This window comes from Saccostrea echinata, unplaced genomic scaffold (genome assembly GCF_033153115.1).
Source record: "Saccostrea echinata isolate AGI-Se365-2 ecotype Australia unplaced genomic scaffold, CSIRO_AGI_Sech_v1 ptg000009l, whole genome shotgun sequence".
NCBI classification, from domain to species: Eukaryota; Metazoa; Mollusca; class Bivalvia; order Ostreida; family Ostreidae; genus Saccostrea; species Saccostrea echinata.
The window spans coordinates 49,551,121-49,567,642 of NW_026889758.1; the positions used below are offsets into that span (position 1 = coordinate 49,551,121).

At 34.1% G+C, this 16,522-nt stretch overlaps 1 protein-coding gene across 1 annotated transcript in view; it reads right to left on the reverse strand.

The window, feature by feature from the left end:
• Window positions 1-10,045: 10,045 nt before the first annotated feature.
• The window catches only part of LOC133182829 (leukocyte tyrosine kinase receptor-like), a 245,812-nt gene continuing 239,335 nt past the window's right edge, over window positions 10,046-16,522 (reverse strand). Inside the window, exons 23-25 of the mRNA XM_061317673.1 lie at window positions 12,804-12,938; window positions 12,478-12,568; window positions 10,046-12,108 (exon numbers count right to left, since the gene is read on the reverse strand). Of these exons, the coding sequence (XP_061173657.1) occupies window positions 11,590-12,108; window positions 12,478-12,568; window positions 12,804-12,938 (745 nt within the window). The 3' untranslated portion in view covers window positions 10,046-11,589. The remainder of the gene's footprint in view (window positions 12,109-12,477; window positions 12,569-12,803; window positions 12,939-16,522) is intronic.

The window sequence follows — 16,522 nt, forward strand, 5'->3', positions numbered from 1 at the left end:
CACACTTGGAGAGGAATATGCAACAACAAAATGTAATTGATTTTTTCCCCCCTAAATTTTTTGTAGGCAACTTTCAAAGTTTCTTTAAAACCAAGTCGTTTCCATTAAAAGCAATTCAGAACCATTACCAAAATCAATACTTTTATACAGTGTAGGAAAGATAACTGTGCTTTGGATATATGGAGATGGATCCATTGTTTTTGTGGTGTTGAATGTGTGCTTCTATGTGTCGGATGTCTTTATGCTCGCCTTGATGTGTGAGTGATAATTTAGAATGAAGAAGTAAGTTGTATCTACAGTGTATGTTTCTTTCTTTTTTTATGAATTTGAATAAAACTTGTTACAAGTATTACTGTACATTTAATTGTTGATGAAAATTATATATATTAGTTTTGTTGTATATTTTTTTTCATGTATGACACAATCATATTTTTGAGACTAAGGAAAAAGTCAGTTTGAGTTAATGTTTGGATTGAATTGTGTAACTAGAAGGTTGTATAGAAACCCATGACATATTTTTTGTTGTTCCAACACTACAGGATTAATCACTGCACATATCAACTGATTTGGATGGCTATTAGACACTCCTTTTCCTCAAATAAAGCTAGGAAAAACTAACAGTGTACATGTATTTAAAAATCAATTATTTGTATAGAACCAATCTAAATAAATACAACTATCATTTAAAAGTTCTGTCTTTACATTTTCATTTCAGAAAATGATGAGTGTTGACACTCTTTTTAAAATTTTTGTTGTTATTTCACAGTAATTAGTTTTCAACAGCATTGCGGTAAATGTTGTCTGTGACTCTAATTATTAAATATATATTTTTTAGTCTGAAAGTGTTAATTTTTCATCGTAAGCTCTTTTTTGTATTATTTTTAACACAGGTTTGTCATCCAATGCTACAGAATCAGCTGTTGTGATTTTATACCAAGAAATGTGCAATTTTTCTGTTTGTGTTTACATTGTTTATTCTTGTGTAATTTTTTTCTGTTTTTGTTTGTTTTTTTTTTATTTTGAGGGAGGGGGGTGTTCATTTCCATGCATCATCTTAAAACCATTCTGTTATACAAGATGCTCTGTTGTAGTATAAGTGGATGAGATGTGCATCGTTTCAAAGGTTTTCTCTTATAATGTTTTATCATTCAGATTATTGCTGTAAAAATAATCTGATAAAAGAATTATTGTTAATGCATAAATGGCAAATTATGATAATCATGTTACAAACTTAACCATTGTAATAAAATAAAATTTTCATATCCCACTTCTCTCCTATTTAAGTATGAAAATATTTTTTTCAAAAATATGTAACAGTTGTATCTGTATTTCAGATTGTAAAATTCAAATGTACATTTCCTGTGTATTTATGAGTTATGTTTGACTACAGATTGATCTATTGTTCTGTAGCTAGCATAAACCTCTCTCAAATCTGAATAAGTTTCACTGCAATGATCAGAAAAAAGACAGCAAGCATGCAATGAGTTGTCTGCGACATTGTGATCTGTCAGTGCTTTTTGTTTAGTGATAGCTTTTAATGGAGAATGACCCTTAAGACCCAGTACTTGTGGCCTGTATCGACAATGTCCGAACACAAAATGTCTGCTTGTCCAAGTGTTTCTCCTATTGTTTCTGTTTGTCCATTGGTTCTATGTAATTCAACTTCAGTTTTCTGATTTGGTTGGTATGAGACAAGGAGGAACACTTTGTACAAGACTATTTGTTCTGTTTATTCATCAACAGGCAGCTGTCAATATAATGGAGGAATGTGGAATATTACACCCATTTTTTTGTACTTTGTGAATTTTTGTATCTGTCTGTCTTCACTAGACAGATTTTTCTGTGTTGTCTACCTGAAGAAAGCTTGCAATTGAGAACTTGTTCTGTAACTTATATTGCACTTGTCAAGTTTTGCATATGTGTAACAGATTTCAGTTTGAAAACATAGTAAAATACATTCTGTATTTTATTATTTGAAATAAATAAAACATGCATTTACAAGATAGACTGTTGTTCCTTCTCTTCAAGATGCCCATAGACCTTGACAGTCACCTGATTATCATGAGTTTATCTTTATATGACTATCTAAGCTCCACCTGTCATTTCTTTAAGCTTGTTCTTAGGGAAAAAAGGAATAAATAATCCCCCCCCCCCCCCATGTAGTTCACCTAATCCTAGAGCCCAATGTCTGGGACACATATTTAAGAAATTTGGTGAAGAGCAAATAGCTTTCTGCCACCATGTACACTTTGCTTGCTAAATGTTGGTGAATGAGATTTTCAAAGGTACACTAATAAATTTTCAAGATACGACAAACTGAGCCCCACCCTGGGGATTGAACTCTAGACCAAAGGACATGGTTTTCAAGGTTTTGATAAATGGTTAGCTTATCATTATAATCATGCAAATTGTATGATCTGCTAGATATCCTCATATATAATACAAGCTTTAAAGGGTTATGATCTCAAGTTTATCAGGCTCTGGCAGCTGGCCCCAACAGGAACTCTGGTCTAATGTTTCCAAAAATTTTTTAGTTTGTAAGAAAATAATTATCATATTCATACAGCTGGTCTCCTAGTTCAAGAGTAACAAGATGAGTTTGTGAAACACTGATGCCCCCGTATAGCAGCTTATGGCAAAAGTTAAAGTTTCTCAAATGCAAGTCAAACTCCAGGTCAAGAAATCAAAAATGTTGGTACCCAAAGAAGGGTCTTGTCTCAAGGAATAGTAAAATATGAAAGCCACAGCATCAACTGTTGAAAAGTTATGACAAAGGTTAAAGTTTTTTAAAAGTAAGTAAAACGTCAAAGTCATGGGTCAAATGGTGCCCAAGGGAAGGTCTTGTCACAAGTGATACACGTTCATGAAATGTGAAAGCCCTAGAACCAAATGTTCAAATGTTATGGCCAAGGTTAAAGTTTTCCTAAAGTAGGTCTAACTCCAAGGTCAAAGTTGTTGGTATCCAAAGGAAGATCTTGTCAGATTGATTGATTGATTGTATGTTGTTTAACGTCCCTCTCGAGAATTTTTCACTCATGTGGAGACGCCACCATTTGTCGGTGGAGAGCTGCAAATTTTGTTCTATGCTCGGCACTTATGGCCATTGAGCAGTGAGGGATCTTTTTCATGCCAGCACCTACTGCGACACAGGACCTCGGTTTATACGGTCTCATCCGAAGGACCGGTCTCCACGTCCCCCAGTGGGATTCGAACCCACGACGTAAGGATCAACTCCTTACTTTGCGACTCTAGAGCAGACGCTCTAACCACTGCGCCACGCGGGCGACTAGATCTTGTCAGAAGGAATGCACAAGTGAAGTATGAAAGCCCTAGCACCAATTGTTTAAAAGTTATGGTCAAGGTTAAAGTTTTTCAAAAGTAGGTCAAACTCAAGGGTCAGGGTCAAAGATGTAGGTATCCAAGGAAGGTTTTGTCACTAGGAATACACATGTGAAGTATGAAAACCCTAGCACTAACTGTTAAAAAGTTATGGCCAAGGTTTAAGTTTTTCAAAATTAAAGTAGGTCAAACTCTAAGGTCAAGGTCAAAATTGTTGGTATCCAAGGGGTCTTTTCAAAAGACATACACATGTAAAGTATGAAAGCCCTAGCTCTAACTGTTCAAAAGTTATGGCCAAGATTAAAGTTTTTTCAAAAGTAGGTCAAACTCCAAGGTCAAGGTTAAAGGGTCAAAGTTGTTGGTATCCAAAGAAAGGTCTTATCACAATAAATACACATGTAAAGTTTGAAAGCCCAAGCACCACTTGTTCAAAAGTTATGGCTAAGGTTAAAGTCTCATAAAATTTTGCAAAAGTGGGTCAAACTCCAAGGTCAAGGTCAAAAGGTCCAATATGATGGTACCCAAAGAAAGGTCTTGTCACAAGGAATACACATGTGAAATACGAAAGCCATAGCTCCAACCAATCAAAAGTTATGGGCAAGGTTAAAGATTTTGTGGACAGACAGACGGACGGAGAGGGCAAAAACTATATGCCCCTGAATCTTCAATTACGGAGGCATAAAAAGATGACCAATTTAGCCCCACCCTGGTCAATTCCCTGAATATGAAATTTGTAGAGGCTCCAATACATAACCAATGTAACCCAGTGTGGGGGGATTGATTTTTCAATTTTGGTAGGCGACAAAGTGATAATTATGATCATGCAAACAGTTTGTCTGCAAGAAATATTTAAAGTTTCAAAGGTTTAAGGTATTTTCAATAAAGCCTCACTCTCGAGTCTGAATGCAGGTGTCACTGGACATAAATTTTGGTTAAGAGTTTAGTACTTTATGTAATTATAAAATCAACATCCCTACTAGTTCTTTAGAAAAAAACAAGAAGCCCAAGGGCCTAGAATTGCTCTTCTGAAAATTGTACAACCTATAATCTCATGTGTTTGCCTCTTGGTAACCTATATATAAGGATAAAACCTTGAAATTCCAATAGTAGGTCAGCATGGCAACAACTGAAAAATTTTGATAATTTGAAGCCAAGTAGTATCTGAAAATATTTAAATTTAGCCATGAAGTTGCAAAAGTAGGTCACAGTGACCTACTTTTTTGGTCAATAAACTCCTAGGGCTAAAGATGCATCAACTGACAAAATTTGATGATTCTAAGCCAATTAGTATCTGAAATAGCAATCAAATTCAAAAAGTAGGTCACAGTGATGACCTACTTCTTGGTTGACACACTTTAAGGACTCAAGATGCATCAACTGACATAGTTTGATGATTCTAAGCCAATTACTATCTGAAATAACCATCAAATTCCAAAAGTAGGTCACAGTGACCTACTTCTGGGTTGACACACTTCGGGTATACAAGATGCATCAACTGACGAAGTATGATAATTCTAAGCCAATTCAAATTAAGCAATGAAATTGCAAAATTAGGTCAGGGTGACCTACTTTTTGGTCGATACACTCTGAGGACTCAAGATGCATCAAATGAAAAAGTTTGATGATTCTAAGCCAATTGGTATCTGAAATATTTTAAATTTTAAAAGCCATGAAATTGCATAAGTAGGTCAAGGTGACATACTTTTTGGATGACAAACTACAAGGACTTAAGATGCATCAATTGACAAAGTTTGATGATCCTATGCTTCAAAATGTCCAAAATATGCCTCTAAAACAATTTGAAAATGAATACCTGTAAAAAAAAAAACTGTTTTAAGGCCCCCTGGGTGCATCAACTTACAAAGTTTGATGATTCTTAACCTCTTAGTATCTGAAATAATGACCTCTAATGTTAAGAAATTGATTAGCCATAAAATTCAGAAAGTAGGTCACAGTGACCCCCTTTTTGTTGACGCACTTTAAGGTCCCATGATGCATAAACTGATAAGTTTTAATGATCTCTGACTTCAAAGTATCCAAGTTATGTATCAAAATTAAAATGAATACCTGCAAAATTCAAAAAGTAGGTCATTGTGACCTACGTTTGAGTCAACATGACACGAAGTCCTTAGATGCATCAAATGACAGATTTTATGATCCTAGGCCTTATAGTGGGCAAAATATCAAAGATTAAACAAAACCTAAATTTTGGTCAAATTTGAAGTGACCTTGAGACCACACCCTTTGCCCCAGGGTGATGCCTTGAACAATTTTTAATCTACAACATATCCTCATCCTTGTATGCAAGTTTGGTGATAATCTGCCAAGTGGTTCTTGAGAAGATTTTTTTTAGCAACCAGTACTTTTGTTTTTATTTCCCTAATTATCTCCCCTTGTTTAAGGGGCACATCCCTAGTTTTAGTACAAATGAAAGCCCTTGAGCCAAGGATACTCTGTGACAAAATTTGAAAAAAATTGACTAAAGGGGTTCATGAGATATAGCCCATTTTCCAAAAAGGTTATGCACACCACACAAATGGCCATAGCATTAGCTCTTTGAGCCTTTGGCTCAGAAGAGCTAATAACACAAAAACAGATAAATGAAGATATATTGCCCAAATTAAAAAAAAATATGATGATCAGGAATCAGCAAAATAGTAAATTTAGTACTCAGCAACAAATCATTAAGCAGATCTATTTCTGCGTGTACTTGACAGTGCTTATACACTAACGCATTTTCACTTTTAATTATATAATTGATAAGACCCTTTCCACCACCAGAACCTCTAACCCAGAGGACACGACTTCCATATTTTTGGAAGAGGTATCCTTGCACATCATAAATGCAATGTTTGTCTATTAGAAACCTAGAGAAGATGATTTTTAAAGAATTTATGAATTTCCACTATTTGATCAATAGAGCCCCACTCTAACACCAGAACCCCTGACTCAGGGGCCATGAATTTAGAGACATCCAGAGTTTCCGAAAACCATCGGTCCTGACTGGCAAAATCGATAGAAAATCGAATTGTCAGATGCAATTCGCTATTTTAGACATCCGTGTGACAGATTTTTGTGATCAAAGGCTTGTCTTGAGACACAGTTAGATTATTCTAATTAATTGTACTCCGATCTATTGTGATGTCTCCAGGGGTGTGCAATTAGCATCGCTCAACACCTGGGGCTACAAATTTTGGGGGTTTTGCCAGTAGTTTTCTGCACAGAGATAGTCCATTGGGCTAGTAAAAGTTAAAACTACCAATGTGATACATGAAAAGCACTGCTGGTATTTTCACTCAATCTTTGCTATTACATTCCCAATAAATGAAAAAAATTCCAGCCAGCATGCTCCTATTGTTCGCAAATCTCCATAATCTTATCCATTTTGCAGTAGTACCTGACTTATTTACCTCCAAAAACGATTGTTTTCCCCCTAATCCGAATTTCCTCCATTCCTCTGTTTATGGTAAACACATGCAGATATCTTGTTAAATTATTAACAATCACTCAATCAACTGAAAGATGAGTGTTATGTGATTTACATAAAATATAGTTCCAATGTATTTAAAGATTAAAGATAAAAAAAAAAAATTCACTTCAGTTTAGATGAGCTAGTGCAATGCCCAGAAAAAGGGAAGATAATTTATTTGAATTCATTTTTATTTTCTATCATAATTATTAATTTATACATGATTCAATTTTACAAATGAGAATTAAACTTTTAATTTTAAAAAGAATGATTTTAAGACCCTGACTTTTTCAACATTAAACTTTTTTTTCATATTAGTTGTTACCCCCCCCCCCCCCCCAAATTTCGGCTAGCAACTTTTTACTTGGGGCTAGTGACTTTATTGCTGCCACTAGCCCATGGGCTAGTGCTTGAACTTTTTAATTGCATACCCGTGGTCTCACAATCGGTGTTGTAATGATCTGTGGAAAGTTTTACACACTCAATTTGAGTACTATAAACCAATGCCATTTTCTTTTGAATTACATCATGAAATATACTAAGATTTATTCGGACTGATAGAATTTGCTTCGGACTGGTAGAACACATTAAATCAATAAGCCAAATGACCGACAGAAATATTTGGTTTTCGGAAACCCTGGACACCCTTGCTTAGCATAACCACACATTTAGTTTATCTGCTAAATACCCATGAGCAAAGAAGATTTTAATAGAAAAAATGCATTTTTACTCTATTATAAATAGAGCACTCTCTAACCCTTAACCCAGGGGCCATGAATTTCACAATTTTGGAAGATGCATCCTTGCTCATTATAATTATGCACTAAGATTGCTTAATACCCAGGAGCAAAGAAGATCTTCAAAGAAATTTTACTCTATCATCAATAGAGCCCCACCCAAAAACCAAACACCTGACCCAGGGGCTATGAATTTAACAATTTAAGAAGAAACAGTCTTGCTCATCATAACTTTGCAATTACATGTAGTTTGTTTCCTTGATACCCAGGTGCTGAGAAGAAGGTTTTAAAAGAAATGATGCATTTTCACTAAATAATTGACAGAGCCCAACCCTAACACCAAAACCCCTAAACCCATGGCCAAGAAATTAAAAATTTCGAGAGGCACCCTTACTCGTTATAACCATGAACTTAGATTTTTCATTTCTACTTAGGAGCAGAGAAGAAGATTTTCAAAGAAATAATGTATTTTCCGTATACAATCAATAGGACCCTGCCCTAACACCAGAACTCCTGACCCTGTGGCCATGAAATATGTAGTTTTGGAAGAGGCACCCTTGATCATCACCACACACTTGGTTCTTTTACTTTAATACTCAGGAGCAGAGAAGAAGTTTTTCAAAGATATTATGCATTTTCACTATATAATTCATACCCTGGGGCCGTGAAATTCAATTTGGAAGAGGCATTCTTGCTCATCATAAACCATGCACTTGTTTTTCCCCCTTAATACCCAGAAGCAGAGAATAAGATTTTTAAAGAATTAATGCATTTTTACTATGTAATCATAAGAGCCCCACCTTCACCCTCTACCCTGGGGCCATAAATATCAATTTTCGAAAAGGCACCATTATTCATCATTACCATGCACCTAGTTCATTTGCTAAATATACAGGGGGAGAGAGGATCATTTTTGAAGAATTTATTTATTTTCACTATGTGGTCATTAGCCCTCAACCTGAATTCTTCATCCCTGATCCTGGGGACATTTCACCATTTTGGTTAACAGCTCAATGTTATTACAACCATGGCAACAGTTCAACTGCACAATGTCTAGAAGTAATAAAGAATTTTAAAGATTGCATTTATTTTGATGGTTTTAGCCCCAACCTTCAGGCCCCAGGGGGGCAGGGACCACGATATTCACAGTTTTTATTCCCATTCACCCAAAACTGGTTGAAATTGGTTCAGCAGTTCCAGAGAAGAACCTGAAAAATGTTAATGCCCAATGCATGAAGGACGACACTCACCGACGGATGAAAATAGATAAGAAAAGGTCAGCTGAGTGACTCAGGTGACCTAAAAATTCATGTATTTCAGGTAGTTCAATATATGACCAACTTAGACCCACCCTAAGGCCTGAATCATGGCCCTAGGTACCATTAAATTTCACAAAGTTGACAGAATATAACCAACATTACTATGCACATGTTTTTTCAATATATGACAACTTAACTACATCCTAAACCTAGGGGCCATGAATTTCACAATTTTGGTAAAGGGTTCATTTCTTTTTTATGTCCCCGTAATTGAAGATTTGGGGGTATATAGTTTTTGCCCTGTCTGTCCTTCTGTCTGTCTGCTAATCTGCAAAAACTTTAACATTGCTCATAACTTTCGATTGGTTGGAGCTATTGTTCTCATATTTCACATGTATACAGTGTATTTCTTGTGACAAGACCTTTCCTTGTCTTACTTCTTGACCTTGGAGTTTGACCCAATTCTGCAAGAATTTACCCAACCTTAGTTAACCTTGGCCATAACTTTTGAACAGTTGGTGATAAGACTTCCATACTTCACATGTGTGTTCATTGTGATAATTAAGACCTTTCCATGGATATAAATATTTTTGACCTTGGAGTTTAGACTCACTTTCAAAAAAATTTAACATTGAACATATTAACTTTTGAACAATTAGTACAAGGGTCTTCATACTTCACAGGTGTTGTCCATGTGACAAGGCCTTCCTTTGGATATTAAAAATTTTGATCTTTTTACCTCAGAGTTTGACCTACTTTTGAAAAATATAAACATTGGCCATAACTTGTGAACAGTAGATGCTTATAATGGCTTTAATATTTCACATATGTATTTCTTATCACAAGGCCTTTTCCTGGGTACCTTTAATTTGACCCTTTGACTTGGTGTTAGACCCACATTTAAAAAACTTTAACCTTGACCATAACTTGTTAATGGTTAGTGCTTGGGCTTCCAGATTTCACAGGTATACTCATTGAGAACAAGTCCTTTCTTTGGGTAACAGCATTTTTCATCCCTTGACCTTGGAGTTTGACTTGCATTTGAGAAACTTCAACCTTTGCCAAAAGCTGTTATATGGGGGCATCAGTGTTTCACAAATACATCTTGTTTTTCAAGCAATCATGCCAGTTTGATGGTCTAGATATCTATGAGTAAAGAAGATTATGAAGATTACAAAAATTTTTATGGTTTGGGTTCCATTCTTCAGATCCCAGGGAGGTAAACAACATGAAATTCAAAATCTTTGTTCCCCTTTATCTGTAGATATTACATACCAAAACTGACTGAAACTGGTTCAGTTATTCTTGAAAAGAAGCAGAAAATATTCAAAGGTTAAAGAACAACATAAAACACAAGATGCAGGTCAACAGACAAATCAAATATTTTGTAATAGCTAGGTCATCTAAGTGACCCTGACGATATAAGAATGAATGAAAATGCCAACATAATTTTTAGCTGTTGTTTTATCTTGTTTTTCAGAGACAAAACATTAAAACTAGAAAAAGATACTTTAGAATCTTTTAAATGTGGGTATACCAGAGAGAGAAAAGCCTTAAAATGGCTTCTTATTACAATATATTAACCAGTCCTTGTTGAAATGCTGGGCAAAGAAAGGTTATGATATATAATGCTAATTTGCTAGTTAATAAGATCTTTATGCTATATCAGTATCATTCTCTACTCCACAGAAAGATCTGTAAAATACAGGAACTTCAAAATTTATTAATATATAACTCAACAACTAATGTAGATCATTAAAATTTTGTGACACCTTATTTTCACAAGATAGTCATTTACTCTTAATCAGCGAGACAAAATTTTCACAAATGTGGATATTGCTCTATATAATCTTTAGGAAAACTAATATACATGTGAATGAAATTTTTGCGAGCACACTGTCTCGCGTAATTTCGCTAAAATAAAGTGCTTGCAAATAAAAAGTGATTTACAGTAGTTTTCAATCATAGTAAAAGTCTGATTTCTAATAAACTGTCTTTCATTAATATGCAATATACATGTACATGTATTACAAATATACATTCATTCTTATGGAAGTTAACAAAATTTACAGGTAAACACATGTATGAAATGAATTATTATACAAGTAACCCATTCTTGAAACTTTGGTTTGCTGATTTCAATGAGCTATATCCAGTCATATGAAAACTGTTGTAGCAAAAATTCTAAGTGATTATATTATACAGTTAAAGTATATCATTGAGGGAGTTTGCAAGATTCCAGTTCCCCAAGGCCAGGACTATTTCCCGAGGTGAAGCCGAGGGAAATAGTCCTGGTCGAGGGGAACTGGAATCTTGCTAACTCCCGCAATGATATACTTTTAACTGTTTTATTATACTGATACAAACGTAAAATTTAGAGGATTCAGATAACGTGAATTCATAGCAGGGATTAACTCACTCAACTAACACACGGGGATTAGTCCATTCACATATCATACCAATGTAAAAGTAAAATCTAGAGGATTACGGATAACCGGGAATTAGCTTTTGATGAAGGGATTAACTCACTTGACTAATGCACGGGGATTAGTCCATTCATAATGATTTCTAGGGAATTAGTAATATCTAACGATCTAATGTTATATAGGGAAAAAAAATCAGTAGAGGTATAATAATGTAATATAAATTACAGATAAATGATGACTGAAGGTTTGTTTAATGCTGATAATATTTGTCATCCATGTCAGCTATGATGCTGGGAGAAACAAACGGATGAAACACTGGAGTAAACATGTTAAAAACAAAGCAGTATTCGGTAAGGAAATTAAATATTTGATGAGTTTTTCTTGGAGAGAATAACCTTTGGTGATGTTTGATTCTCATACAAACTGTTTCTCAGGTATTTCCTTGACCACGGGTCAATTGTGGACACTGTAAAACTATGAGGCACATTCACAAGTGGACTACTTTCAGTTGTCTGAGCTGGAGCAGCAGTTGACCTCGGGTCTGAGGTATGTGTTTGGTACTCGTTTCCACACTGTGACGTTGTGTCACGCAGTGAAGGGAATGGATCACGATGCTGGGACTGTTTATCACATGTAAAATTGTCTGGGAGAGTGACACGTAACGGAGGATACTTCAGGCTTCCTTTGGGGGAGCGGGCTTTCTTGGAGGACTTCAAACTCCCTGGACATTTTGAGGATAGCAGAGGCTCTGTGGTGTCCGAGTCTAGAATTTGCTCGTTTTCATCCTCACTCATAGGATGTACCTGAGATGTAGAGTTTGAGATCTGGAATGGTACCATGAAAAACCTGGGAAGTTCAGCAGTGAGGACCTCAGAAGACTGAAAAAAGTAAGCAAAATCAGGTTAAATGTTTGAAAGAGTTATCTTTCTTTTAATATATGTAAAGCAATTTTTTTTCAATCTACTTCAAGTAAAATGCTGAACCCTTCTTGGTTGTTTTATTACTTACTTTAGAAGTGGATGTCAAAGTCAGAGTATAGCAATAGATTTTCTGTACAATGTAATACATGTATACAAGAGCTACATATCTCTCACATAAACCCATCCCTACTGAAGTTTAGTGTTTTTGTTTGAAAGCAATCAACAATGAAACATCAATCTAATCCAAAACGAGATCAAAATCAATTACTTTTTTGGTCAATCCCCCCTCTCCCCAAATTAAATTGTTTCTTTTAAATTCAGTCTTACTTGAGAGAATCTCTTCAGTTTCTGAAGAATATCTGAGAATGTTGGTCTGGAATCGGGACTAGTTGTCCAGCATTCACACATCAAATCATACCTACAAAAAGAGATATACTAAGGTGTAGGCCTGACCTGATAATAGCTTGAATTATTTTTTCAGCTAACATCACATTTTAAAAAAAAAAAAAACATTTTCACCTGCATTTAAGTACTAAGCAAATATGCAGTAACTTGGGATACTTTTCTCTACCTCTTCAACACAGTGAATGAAAACTATAATGAAATGCTTGTAGCTAGATTGCATCAAATTCTGAAGCCCTTAGAAAACTTACAACAGCTTTGGACAATTCTCTGGAGGTTCCAACCTGCCAAAATTGGTCACATACTGCATGACATCATGATTTGTTCTCCCTGGGTAAGGCATATAACCCATGGAGAAGATCTCCCAGAGCAGGACACCATAAGACCTTCAATATAAAATAAATGCTGAAATTAAGCATTATGAAATATGTTTTAAGATAAAGAGTGCTTCCAAACCAGCTGTTATGTGACAGTGGGCCTATGGACCACAGTGTTCACTTGAATAACTTTGGCGTTACATGAAAAAGAGATGTGAAAAGTTTTTTTCTATTCATTCCCATGTCAAACTTTCATTTCTTTTAGTGGCTGCACCCATGCCCCAAGGTTATGACTTCATATAGTTAAAATATGTGCTGCATGGATATAGTTGTCTTTAACATAAATATAACATTAATGGCCCTGCTGTTCTTCTGAAGAGTTTTGAACAATTTATGTATCTCTATGTAGAAATTTGACCCCTTATTGAGACCCCACCCTAGCCCCAGGGGTCTTAATTCAATTTAAATTGAATATTCACTTGAATGGGGATATTTGTATACACAGTCAAACCTCGTTATCTCGAACTTGATGGGACTGAGAAAAAACATTGAAATATCCGTGGTTCCAGATACTGAGGGTAAAATACTTAAAGAAAAAGGGCTTGGGACTTTCCAATCTGACACTTCAACATATCCATTGTATTCAAGATATCCATGTTTGATATACCGAAGTTTTACGGAATTAAAATACCATATATATACTCAGCTATACATTAAATTTTTGGGGAGGTAAATTTTGGTCCAAAACTTAATGTCCAACTTATAAGTGAGTCCAAGAAAATTTGGTATTTTTCTGGAAGAGGAAATATAATAATTTTATAACAACTCTAATGATAATAGTTTAAGTTAATCTAATGCAGGAAAGGAAGATATAAGTTTACAATATGATCTTATATTTGTTTAAATTGTACATCAAATATCAGTTTCATACCCCAAAATATACTTAAAACACAGGTAAATACAACAGGATATTAATTTGAAATTGGACACAGATTCTTGCAAAAAAAACTGTATTGAAATATAAGTGGGTCAATGGCAAACTTTTTCAAAATACTCTGAAAAAATACAACCGACTTATAGGCAATTATGTACGTTAAAGGACTTATCGCATGTTTCCAAATTATCTGAAATTAAAAGCATAAAATGTTCCTTATGACCACAGTTAATAAATTTTGTGTTTTTACTGCAGAAAAACTGCGGTAATTAACCAATTATTGCCTCAAATGAAAACCTGAATTAGAAATCTGAGTTAATTAGATAGCGATCAAGTGACCTCGTGACTTCAAAGGTGACAATGGCTAATCAGCTCTTCACATTAATCTTACTAAAGTATACGTGATACAACCTGAATTTCCGAATTGTGGACGACCAAACCACTGATTTAATTGATATGAAATTGAATATCCAACCTATATTTTAAAACTGTCCGCAAGAAAAACATGAAAAATCTGTTAACATTATAAAAATAGCAGTGATGATAGCGAGGGAGACACAGCGAAGACGAAGAAACTTGCCATCACAATACAATTTGATCTGTCATTTCATCACATGTATTAACTTGTTTGATTCACAGATTTAATATTATACAACTTGGTTATTCTTCGTTTTTAACATAATATTAATTTATGCATGTATATATGCCTTCATATGTTCCGTAAAGAATGGCGGTCTTGAAAAATAATTTTCCAATCACAAAAGATTATCATAATCAGAGCTACAGACTCAAAATGTTTGGAATTAAAAAAACTGAAAATATCTCAAAAGCCTTATACCTTAGAACTAGTTAATGTTTATAGTAATTGAAAAGCACGTTAGGAATTTTTTTTTTTCAGCATTTTTAAGATGCATTTGTCATTGATAACTCTGTAAATAGTGTGCATATTCTCATATCTCTATCACTGAATTGTCGCCTATGACGTCAGAGCAGTATTTCGCCGAAATCCGACTAAAATACACATATTGCCGTATTTAAATTTCAACTCTCAATATCTCTTAAAATATGATTTCAGCAACGTTTATCGTATTCAGCATTTTAATAAACAAGGTTGTAGATAATATTTTTCATAAAATTACGATTTTTGAAAGATCATGCGATAAGTCCTTTAAGGAGGTTGGATCCTGTCATCAAAAGTAATGAGAATTTTTTATCAAGTATATTTTTAGAATCTACACACATAGCTTAATTAAAAATCAAAACAAAAAATGGGGGTCAATGCACTTCTTTTGGCACTACAGAGCATTTAGTTTGACCTTTTTGCACTGTAAATACATCTTACATATGATTCAATTTTTTAAGTTTTCTTCCAATATTTTTTTATTCAAATAAATTATGGGAACAAACACAGTCTTAATTCATCTTGAATAGATACATTAAAATTTGTGACAATTTTTTTTTTTTAAAATTACTTCGCATGTTTAATTATTTGACCTATTTGCACTCAAAATATCATTTTTCTGGCATTAAAAATTTTAACAAGCAATAAAATCATTTGAAAGTAATGACATTTTACTGAATTTAAGTAGAATGGTTAAAAATATCTTAATATATATTCAGAAAAGAAAATAAAAAGTGGGAGTCTGTGATGTTAATTTTTAGATATTTCTAAAACAGTGCTAATTTTAAGCAAAAGTTAGGGCTATTTTTTTTCTGGATTTTCGCAATATATTTGCTATATTTATTAAATATGATGATAAAATTCATGATAGTTTATTTAATATATAATTTAGGACCAGCATGAAACAGTTCATGGCACAGAATAACTCTGTGTGCAGGCTGCATGGAAAAATAGGAATCCAAACCTAACATCTATACTTATAAATTAATAAATTTTGCAAATAAACTCCGAAACGGGTGCACCAGAGTTCTTACTTACTCCTCTAACTATACACTAGATACAAGCTGATGTCCGTAAACTATATTTAGATTTCACTCGAATAGCAAGTATTGTACATTAAATTAGAAGTCTACTTTCATTTTCTATAAACAGCCATGAAATAGCTAAAACGTGAGTACGGTGGCGTTTCCGGTTGGCGGATCTAAGTTACTGGCAATTTTTAATGAAACTGACAACAAGCAATCGTTTATTTATTACATAAAATGTCATCACTGAATTATTCATCAAAACTCGATTTAAATGATATAAAAGAAATCAGTTGTGATAACTGATTAAAAAGAGAAATGTGCAAAATAATTTTGTCATTCACCGATCTTTATATTTAAGGAAGCTCCTAGAACATCATATAGCATCGAGCCCGATGTTAAGAAAAAAAGGAGGTGATTATAGCTACATGACCATGAAAAAAGCTTTTGTGTAAATGGTCATAAATGAAATAATGGTAAATCATTGATAACACTATAAGTTGTGAATATAATTATATATCAAAAGACTATTTCATATACATGTATGTAGTAGGTTTTCCTAATAAATTTATCGGTAAAATTTGTATATATTCCTTACTGAGAGCATCGTAGCAACGAACCCAAAGTACAATTTGTACTTAGTAATAAACTTGCTTACATGAAAAGAGAAAATTAATAAATAAGGTATTGTTCAAATACAATTAAAGATGTAAAATTTTGCACTTTAATCAATGCGCAGTTAATTTCTGAATACAATCTTTTATAGCTGCAATAATGTGGCCCTCTCCTTTTT